The sequence below is a fragment of the Chanos chanos genome, chromosome 3 (assembly GCF_902362185.1).
Source record: "Chanos chanos chromosome 3, fChaCha1.1, whole genome shotgun sequence".
Lineage (NCBI taxonomy): Eukaryota > Metazoa > Chordata > Actinopteri > Gonorynchiformes > Chanidae > Chanos > Chanos chanos.
This window is the reverse complement of record NC_044497.1, coordinates 50,393,380-50,404,759: the sequence shown is the minus strand read 5'-3', so window position 1 is coordinate 50,404,759 and position 11,380 is coordinate 50,393,380. Positions and strand designations below refer to the sequence as shown.

At 39.2% G+C, this 11,380-nt stretch overlaps 1 protein-coding gene across 1 annotated transcript; it reads right to left on the bottom strand.

The window, feature by feature from the left end:
- Positions 1–5,218: 5,218 nt before the first annotated feature.
- barhl1b (BarH-like homeobox 1b) lies at positions 5,219–8,992 on the bottom strand. Its single transcript, XM_030769812.1, has 3 exons — positions 8,539–8,992; positions 6,569–6,791; positions 5,219–5,513 (listed from the first exon to the last, which is right to left on the bottom strand). The coding sequence occupies exons 1-3, from the start codon at positions 8,990–8,992 to the stop codon at positions 5,219–5,221; spliced, it is 972 nt and encodes a 323-aa protein (XP_030625672.1).
- Positions 8,993–11,380: the final 2,388 nt, after the last annotated feature.

Sequence of the window (11,380 nt, the reverse complement as noted above, 5' to 3'; positions counted from 1 at the left end):
TACACTGCACTCCCCCACCCCGTCCCTGTTCCCCAACCCCCTCCCTGCTCCACTGCGAGGGACATGACCATTATTACTGTCCAGAGGGAATCCTATCACAAGCATCGTTCATGTCAGGGTCAGACTTTCCTTCTCTTTCTTCTACCCTCCGTTCATTCAAACTCTCATTCATTTTCTCAACTGTAAGAGAATGTGTTTCTTATTTGCCATGATTGGGATGTCAATCCCTCTGCCCCTTGCCCGTGTTTGGAGTGTTTAGATTTTATTGGGGGAGTGATTTCCGCAGTCTTAAGCTTTTATTTCTCCTCCTTCATACCTTCAGGCAAGGATGGGATCTGTTGTAAAGGACAGCGTCATGGGAGCTGCTTTCAGTCTGCGTACTCTCTCTCTCTCTCCATTGTTTCAATGCACCTCTTTGGCTTAAACAATATCTCTGTGTATCCTTGAATCTGGTCATTGCTTTTCATATGATTTCCCCACTATATCCTTCCTTTCCTCTCTATCTCTTTCTTTCTCTCTCTTCCTCTCCTCTCCTCTCCTCTCCTCTCTGCTCTCTCTCTCTCTCTCTTGCTTTCTCTGCTGCTCACTCTTTCAGTAATTGCTCTGTGCAACGTGATGCTGTTCTGTGCAGAAAAATAGAGGGAAAAAATAGCACGAGTTTGGTAGCCTACTAGTCTGTGAAACTGTCCCGGCCACCTTTCCCAGGTTCACGGAGGTCGTTACCCTTCCAGCAGATGCCCCAGCTTCTGTGCCAGTTTCTCACCTCTGCACCGTTTCTCCCTGGTATCAGATTACTTCATTGGATGAATTTACACGTAGATACATGTTTATTTATGGAGCACGTGTGATGTAGTTACAGAGTATTGAATCTTGAAATCAACCTCAAATTAAAGCTGTCGTGACCTGAATGTGTTACGGTCCTTAAGGTCCTTGAATATTCGAGGAGACCATAGATGATACACAGTCCTCTCTTCTAAACACATCAATGCATTTCGGTCACCGTAGTTCAGGATCATTCAACTTTCTTTCTTTTTTAAATTTTTTTTCTAGGGAAATAAAAGTAATTTTGCGTGTTTATTGTTGTTAGTCGGATTATAAAAAACTACATTTTGTGCTATTTCTGCAATAGGTTTCCCAAAAACAATAAATATTTGTAACACACAACAGCTGCACCTCGAAAGAACCATTAAAAAACGGTTTCAGTTAAATTTGGTTCCATTTAAAATGTTGCTATTTGATGCATGAAATGACTCTTACATTTTGTACATTTGTAATATATTATATTCAGGTAATGTCGATCATCGCAAATTAATAGACTATAGCAAGTCCATAAATCAAGAACTGTATGTAAAGGTCAAACTTTCGATCACATTTATTATATTAAAGACGTTTTCAAGTGTAGGTGGATAGCCGGAGACTGATACTAAAATATCTTATATGTACATTTAGCTTTCGTTTTACATGCCTACATTTTGGTAATGAAGATAATTCATTGCATTAAAACTCTATTTTCAGTGTTGGACAGATAGCCTGCTGTGGCCTGCCATGTCCATTTTTGCCGAGAAATAGGGAAAAGGCTGTCGCTCACATCACAATGCAAATTGCACTTTGATTGACTCTTAATTTCATCTGAGGGCTGTTTTGTTTGGTTTTTATTCTGAGTCAATGAACTTAATCAGAGTCACTGATCCTTCGAGTCTAAGCCTCTATGTGTTGTGTTTTTGTTTGTCGGGAGCTCAGCGAGACTCTATCCGCACTTCATTAACCCTGAGCCGGGGACAATCCGCGGTAAGAGCCGAGGGATTTACGAGTATCCTTTCACATGCAAAAATCCTTGCCTCTTTTAACAAGACAGGGGAGCTTTTCTCGCAATCAGCTGCGCACTTCGTAAGAATAACCCTTTTCATTAATATTGAAGAGAGCCATAGTTCGACTTTGGACTGAAAATACGTATCATACCATGTGTATATATATATATATATATATATATATATATATATATATATAATCATTTCCCCCCCAATTACCAATGGTTCATGAGGCAAGAAGTGACATGTGCGATATGTGCGATGCGAGGTTACAGCGGGAGACCGGATGATCATACCAGTGATCGACTTTCAATTAAAAGCTATTAAAGTCTTTTGTCTAATCGTTAATGCCCTTCCATTGCCTAGCTGAACTCCTATCACCCTACGCTCCATAGGCTGATACTTCGGTTGGTTTAAAGTAAGTTTTCTGCTCAGGGGGAGGTATGGGAGGAGGAGGGTGGGGTCCCCGGTACCGCTGACCAGATGTCCCCTCGCTGATCCGGCCGAGAGTCGACATCGCTCGGTGACCAGCTGTTGGAGCCGTTTGGCAAAGAGCAAGGTACTAACAGTCTCAAGAAAAGGGATGGAAACAATCCATTTCCAAATGGGATCGTTTAGGGCACTTAAACAATTACACACTTAGGCGATCATTAATATTTCATCCGCATATTTTTATGAAAACTGAATGAAATGGAATTATAAGGTTCGTTTGTGTGATGAAGTGTGGAGAGCGCCGGAATCATTAGGGTCACAAAAAGTACTCTGTTTTCCACTTGTCACTTCTGGGCAATTGACATTTTGGTGTCATCTGTGTAAGTGTGTGTGTGTGTGTGTGCGCCCAGTTCACATCTTTACAATAATTTGAGGAGTTCATCGCAACAGGTTATTTTTTTATGTCTTTGCATTTCCAGGGCGAAAGAGCCACGCATTTTAGTCCTGCAATATTATCGTCTCAAATGGTACCGTTCAGTACATGAGAAGCAATCAAAAGTATATTTTGGTATAATCTATTAATAAGAAAGAGTCACGTTAAACTTTAAATAATCAAGACAGAATTAAAGTTTCTCGATTTGAGCCGTCGGTCTCTAAATCTGTGGGAAAATCTCTAGGCATTTTTGAAAGGTTAGAAGGGCGAATGTTCTTTCCTCCGTATGAGACATTCTTATTAACTTTTTTAGGTTTGACAAATTAAATCCACGATGCTAACCAAATAGTGCAGGGTTTGAGCAACGTGTCTGACAGACATGTTTAAAATTATTCAAACACATTGCCAGTAATAGAATTCCCTGAGCTGTAATTTTAATATATTGCTTTCGGTAACTTTGTTTGTGTTTTTTTCACAGTAGGCTAAACCATTTCTTCGCAACACAGTAATTATATAACTATATATTTTTCACCGGAATGGCTCGGTGAAAAATAATTTGTTTTCCGAATGGTTAAGGTTTTGCTCAAAATTTTGTTTCGGGGTCTAGGCTAGTTTAAATTTATACGCTTGAAGCGTCGACTGCCACACGCAAGCTTCACATTAAAACTAGAAAGTCAAGTTCAAGATCTAAATCAGTGTGACGTTTCCAGGAAACTTCTATTCACAATTTCACATGTTATCAGAAATGCAGCTTTGCTTTCATCGTGTATTTTGGCTATAAGCTATCGACCCTACCCGCAGAGCATTCAGAATGGCTCCAAACGCATTTTAGATGAAATAACATGTAACTTTGTATTCATATAATAATATGTTAATTAGTACTAACTGCTAATGGTAAACAACAACACCTACAATATAACACAGTTTACTTACATATCCAAATATATTAATGTTGCTTACTACGGTATGAATTTGACACTATAATGCAAAGCGCATTTTTGACGTTCTTGCAGATAAGCCCGAAATGGATAATGCATCAAAACTGACATCTGTGTTTTGTAATACAAATGACTGAATTGAAATACTAAATTTCATTTTTAAATATTTTGTATGTACGCATCCCAATCTGTGATTAATTCATGAAAGACCTTTGTTAACACATTTATAAAAGTAATTCTCTTTACTTCGAATCCCCTTAAACATTCAGCTGTTTAATAGATTCGAAAAAGTTAAAACTGCTAACACAAGGGGACTAGGAACGAAAATGATGTGGAAATACGAGAATCACTTCACAAATCAATATTTTCAATGTACAGATTCGCTAAAAAGGAAAATGACAAGATGATCCAGTGATCCCATACAGAGCAATGCACAATGTCTGCTTTAACATCCTGCGAGACTATACCAGACAGAAGACCCCGAATGGCAATACATTAGATCATCATCTCCAGTGTTACTATTAATCTTAGAGGGGTTGGTTGTTTCTGCACTGTCTTGTGTTTGTCTGTCATATTTCTCCTACTCACTTTTTTTTTTTTTTGAAAAACACAGAAATTATGTCGACTTCAAATCGCTTGTTTTGCATGCTTTACTCTATATTAGAACATTCGCACGGGACGTATCTCTTCGATCAGTGATCTGTTTGGTTCTGCTCAGACGGTTATCATGAACAGTTCGGCCGTCTCGTGATTAGGCTATTTAGGCGTTTAAATGGGAATGCAGGGCGTCATTGTGTCCGTTTTTTTGGTACGATTTTTAAAACACTGAAATGGGAACAAGGTAGAATAATTCCTCAATAACTTAAAAAAATAAATAAATAAAACTGAGTGTATTGCCCTTGCTCTTAATCACAATCTCTTGGAAGGTAAATGAAAATCCGATGTAACGAAATTGTTCTAAAATGACAGGTCGTTTTTGAATTATAATCCAAAATGTTATCATACATGTATTTTGACCTTCTACAATTAGAAAATTTAATTCGGACGTAGATCACACGAAAGATAACCGTATGAGGGTGCAAAGAAATGTATGTTTAAAAATAAACTTTTGACATCAGCATATTAAAGAGATTTAAAAGGTATTTTGTAGACCACCATTACACCATTAAAGTGATCACCGATCATATACAAATCATTTTCGCATTAACAGACGAATTACCCTAATAATAATAATAATAATAATAATAATAATAATAATAATAATAATAATAATAGCAAATTTCTGTGTTTTCCTTTCAGTATCAATGTTGTCGCAACCTGTGGGCTACTACTGTATTACAGACCAGTTCATCTTCTTTTTCTGTGGATTGTTGAATCTGTGTTGGTAATCAAAATATAAATATATGAGATACATAGGGAAAATAAATAATTGAATAAATAATGAACATCAGTATGGTAAAAACGTCTCCAGTCAAAGTTCGAGCTTCAGAAATTAAGTTCTTGGTGACATAAAATATCTTAGTTACTTTGTCACCATTGAAATAGTTTTCTCTTAGTTTTCTGGTGTTCAAAGCTGCCAGGTTTGAGATGAGTCCGGAACAATCGGTTCATCGTGGTTGTGTCGGCCTAGGCAGCACACCGGAGAGCGGGGGCAAAGGTGGTGGCGGCTCGTTGCCGCCCTGCAGACCATGCAGAAGAATCCTTGGAACGAGGGGTCGCTGCATTGCCGGCGGGGGTGCTGAGGGTCCTCTGTACAGATACAACGCTGCTCCAGGGTCCAAATTTGACACCAAGCTTTGTGGGTAGAAATACGGTGATGGAAACATTCTTTGCAGAGCTGAATAATTTCCGGCTTCTGCTAATAGTTCGAGTCCAACTGCCGTCTGCCTCTTCCATTTTGTCCTTTTCAAGAAGGAAGCAGTGCGTATTATTAGTTCACAGGATATCCATAATTTATAGCTTGACCATTTTAATATCCGACACGCCACAATTTTTCCCTCACAAAATGACGCTGATTCCGCATTCTGTTAAGTAATACCACATGACAATGTTGTAATAAAATAACTGATAGAATCATTAATCAAATCTGAAATTTAACTTAAATAACTAAAACTAATTCTGAAGCATTTTTGAATTATTTCTGCAAACTAAATTTAAGCCGGAAACGGGAATTCAACCTTCTACCAAAAAAATAGCAGTGGTTTATTTCGCCCTTCACATATGACTGGTCGGTGAACACGGAGTTGGCAGATAGACATAAACCACGCCTCGCCATATGGTGCACTCTATTAGGACTTAGCGTCTGCAGAAAGTTATGAGAAAGTTCATCAGGTTATGCATTGAAATGTCTGTACGCGTCCCTGGCCATTGGACTTCAAACAGATATATTTTAAAAAGTTGGCGAGAGAGAGGGTACAGGAGAGACAGAGAGAGACAGAGAGAGAGAAAGAGAGAGAGGGAGAGAGAGAGAGAGAGAGAGTCGTCTTCAAAAGTAAGGTTAAGTTTTCCAGGGTTAACCGGGAATCGCTATGGTTTAAGTAAAAAAAAATCATAATTTAAATAATTGCTTTATCAGTGGAAAGCGTCTTAATAATTAATTCAGCATACATGCACCTATGTATAATTAATATCTAAAAGTGTTGTATTTTTATGGTTAGGCCTAACAAATGTCGTTAATAATTGTCTATTTTTTAAGGTGCCTGTTTTGTCAAGTGTGAAGCGAGTTAGGGACAGGGTCAAACACTAGACCAGGTAATTTTGCTTGGCAAGTTCAGATGGACACACATACACATAAACGTCATTAAGACAACTAAAGGAAGTCGGACAGCTTTAACATAACACTTCAAATGTAGCGTTATCTTAAAGAAATTGTAGCCTTACTTTTTTAATCGCCTTATTATTATCATTTTTTGTTTGAAATTAAAATGTAACGTCTGTTTATTTCTGCGTGCGCTCACCTTCTGTTTTGGTACCAGGTTTTAACCTGGGTGTCCGTGAGGTTGAGAGACGCAGCTAGCTCCATTCGGTCCTGCACGCTCAAATACTTTTGGCGCTCAAAGCTGCGTTCAAGTTGTGCCAGCTGATGGTCGGTGAAAGCAGTTCGAGCCTTTCGTGGTTTCTTCAGACGGACCTGGGGGCTGTCTCTACTGCTTGAAATTTCTCTGTCGCCCTCCTCCTTCACTGAAAGCCCCAAACAAGATAAGTATAATATGTACAAATTTAGAAGTGCTGTCATGAACACCTGTACACTCTTGTTCTTAACAGAGGACGATATCAAAGCCAAGAAAATAATACGCAAGTCTGAATCATGTTTGCTGAGTTTATTATCATTATTATTGTTTCGTTAAAGTTGGGCTTCGAAAGACTGATGTGTTGACAAATGCTTTTGGCACATTGTGTTAGAGGCAATGTCAGTGTTTTAAAGACACATTGTTTTGTGTGTGTGTATGTGTGTGTGTGCGCGCGCGCCCGCGCGTGTGATTGTTTTATAAATAATTTGCACATGCATAGGCCTATATTGCTTCCATCATTCTCTCATCGTTTTTATATTTCCTTCATAGCCTGTAAGGTCGACTGAAGTAATTAATTTCCCCTTTTTTCCTAATCCATGGGAATAACAAACTCGTTTCACTCTGAAGAAAGAAAAAGAGGGAAAGGACGTAAAAGATCTTGCCAGTTGAGTTGTTGAGTCCTCTCTGAAGGAGTACAATAATCCAGCTAATTGAGCCACAAGGGACGGAAACCTTTCAACCGAGACCGGAGAAACTTCACAGGGCCAGGGATAAGGGCGAAATAAAGAGCCGACCGGCCCCATGCGTAACTAATCTGATTAGCAATGGGACAAATTGCATCAAATCTTAGAAATATTAGAGGTGGAAACACCGAAATCAAAGAACCATGTACACCAAGTGCCACAGAGAGGCAGAGTCTTTGATTTGGAGTGCACCAATTTTGAAGAGCACTAACTTAGTCTGTGAGGTTATGTGAAAATACTGTAAAGTAGAGAATCACTGGGTTGTTGAGACGAACAGTTCTTCCTCTTTGTACATTGTACATGAGGTAGACATTATTATTATTATTATTATTATTATTTTTATTATTATTATAATTGCTGTTATTTTAACTACTATTATTACTGTTATTCAGTCCAAGCTGTGTACATATCTTAAATTTAAGAAGCAGTTTGCCATTAATGAATCTTAAACACAATGGTCAAAATGTTTAGAATGCTTGTAAAAAAAAAAGAAATAATAAAAAAGCAGTTCCACGGCAAAATATGGAACTACATGAAAGGACTGAACTGGTTGATTGAGCTCTGATGCGCTGTGCACTGCATAAATGCCCATGAAAATATTTCTTTTGTTAGATATGATTTCAGACAGATCTTACAGCTAATTCTCTGTTTTCTTTTATTATTACTGAAAAGTACTCAACAGCGTTAATAAATATTAGGCCTTGATTTTTATCACGACTAAAACGTTAAAGAATTCAAGGTTGTAATTATGGATATATCTGCTACAGACTGTTGTTATAATAACATAACCAACCTTGAGAGTAAAACTCAGAAACGCATTTCTCAGAGAAGGATGAAGCAAACGTTTCATTTTGTATTCAGACTGAAAATACAAAACCTTCAATCGCTGAAATCAGTTCAAACTCAGGGCCTCTTTGTAACTGTCGCAGTTAAAAACATTTAAACGGAACATAAAAGTTGGACGAATCGCTTAACAAGAAATATCAAAGGTTATTGCCCAGGTTTGTGTTACCACCTATAACACCGACACCGTTAATGGTAAATGAGCATTTTTTTTAGCATAAGGCTGTATTTAGATTATTTTAGTGATAGCTATGATATAGAAATTCATTTACCTCGCAGCCTAAAATTGTCACAGACCATTTCACATGCATACAGTGTATTTTGCTTTACCTTTGTATTCGCTGTCTGATGAAGAGTTGCTGTGGATTTTCTCAATGAAATCGTCTGCGATTTTTGATGCCAGTCGCCCAGCTTCTTGTGTTGGCTGACCATTACTGGAGTACGGTGCACAAGCAGCCAAAGGTTTACAGTCGGCTAATATGTCTCTAATGAGGAAAGAGGATGTGACAGTCCGTGGCTGGGACCCGGCGGATATCGGCCCATGCTGCAGATGGGGCGGCAGTCCGAGAGCGTGACCCTGTCTCTGTGCTGCCTCGTCACCACACTCCCTCCTGGGTGATGGTGGAGAGGAACAGCCGCTTTCCAGGTCGGACCTCGGGCTGAACTCCAGAGGTGACCTGCATTCGCCCACTAAACTGTCCCCCTTAGTAATGGCTGGACTACCGGGTCTGTGGGAAAGCAGGGAGTCGATCCCAAAACTGGACCCGTTGTTCGACGCCTCCATTTCCAACCGGTGCTTCTGCGAAGCCTTAACTCAGATTATCATCGGTATTCAGGCAAGTTTAGGTCGAATGCTTCTCGCAGAAATATGACTCAATCTATCCAACAGTAACATCCAGAGAAGAATCTGAAAATATTCATCCACTGCCGAAGAATTTTTGCTTCCTCTTCCAGACGGACGTTGCAATAATTTAAAAACATATAATTAAAAAAAATCCGTTTTATTGACGTTATTGTGCAGAGCAAAAACCAGCGCTCACCCCAAATACTTTTTGTCTGAAGCTCTTCGGTCTTCAAAAAATCGATAGAGCCTGAATATATTCTCAGCTGGCAAATTTAATTGATTTTCCGAATCCAAAGTTGTTCTGTAAGAAGTGAGACTCGTCGATGCTAACTTTGAATTATTTATTAGATTATTTCGAATGGATCATTCTGGAAAAAAACACTGAGTGGACATTCTCTGTTAGAATTCAAGCCAGTCTAGTTGGATGACGAGCGCGGTTCAGCACCACGGACAGACGCAACGGTGAGCAGAATTCAAGACACGCGCGGGACTTAGGGTGAGTAGACAATTGTTGAAATTTTCATCAGTTCAATGGAAGCTCGATGTGGCGACCCGTGCAGTTAGAAGAAGCTGGATTGAAGGCAAAAGCATCGTGTGCCAACCCAAATGATGCAATGCAAGAGACGAAACTGATGGACTATCAGTACAGAAAATATGAGAGAGATGAATAGCAGAGATGAGGTAATGCAGGTTAAACAGACACATTGGGGAACTACAGGCGCGAGGGAAAATGCCTAAAAATGAACTTGCTGAAAACTCTGTTCCTACGTTTTTAAGGGCGCCTTGTCCACGTGAGTCCCCAGCGACAAGCTTCCATTGGCTGAGAAGTGTTTTGGGGTGTTGACTGGTTTGCTAAAAGGAAACTGGACCCCCCACGCCCACTAAACCCCCTCCCCGTCGATTCTTCACTCTGATTAAAGGAGACAGTGAATTCATTAGTAGACTCAGATCCAACTGTTTACAGGCAATTTTCACACTGTTTGCTTTCATTACATCATTGATGAGGCTTATAATGGGGTTATTATGAGAAGCGGGTCGGTCTTTTCTCTCGACTTCTTCAAGCTCTTGTTAACCGAAAACTTGACGATTGATCACAATATCCTACCATTTTCTGCTGGTCTTATCTTGGTGAGAGCTGCCTTATTTCAACAAGGATTTAGAATTATTATAATGTGCATTACCGTTACTTTAATTGGCAGTGCTCAACCCTGACTTTGCGCCAAATACTTTGCACTACATTCATGTGGCTGTGGACACCATGCTATTTTAGTAATCCAGGGCTAATCCAGAACTACAGTATTTAGAGAACGGAATGAAAGCATCACTCAACATTCTAATTGAATTTACACTTTAATTTTCAAACAGTTTCGTCGGTAGGCTATCACAAATACAACAACAAAAAAATAAAGCACAGCCACAATAAACATTTAAAGGGGTCACTGTTTTACATAAACTATGTATATAATAAGCAATAAATACTGTGCGTATTAGCCTTACTATCAAGAATAAATGTAAATTTATTTTGAGATCTTTTTATCCGCCCAATATAAATGTTATTATTATTATTATTATTATTATTATTATTATTATTATTATTATTATTTCTGCTACTACCGCTACAACTTCTCAAACCTCTAGAAAACATATTATCTTTTCGATTTGCTGGCGGTCCTTTGAAAGTGAACAGACCACAGTTGTCGACCAACCCTGACGTTTAGCTCATAACAGGTCTCTAATAGTAATTTATTCAATGTTAATGAGCAATAATAGGGCGACAGCTCTTTCTGAAAGCGCAGCGTGACGTAAAACTTTAACTCGCATGAAATGCTATTGTCCTCCCTTTCACGTCTTTCTCTAAAACAGTTAGCCCCTCATGACTCTCCGACAGGTCCCAATAATCGAGCCCCCCATCAGAACAGCAGATTGGAAGCGCTATTCGTTCTCAGACACCGGCAGGTTAGTGAATCCGTTCTCCGCTCCCAGGGGGTCTCAACTCGGCTGCAAGCTGTCACATTGAGGCGGGGACATAGACAGGGAGTGATACACGGTCCCTTTAGTTGATCATTTACGGACGCTCACATGGTGTGAGGTTTTATGCGTTTTTCTAGACGATGGCCGGTTTGGCCAGGGGTGGTTGATTTTTTTTTTTAATTTCGTTTCACGTTCTCTGCAATGCAAAGCGGTTACTGGAAAATTATATGCGCAGTTAGTCAACATGACGTATATTATTTGTTTCCCATAGTTTACTCAAGTATCTCCCCTCAACTCTCCCTCTGTTGGATAACCCTCTTTGGATTCAAATTCAGATCAGAAATTCTTAAAGACGTA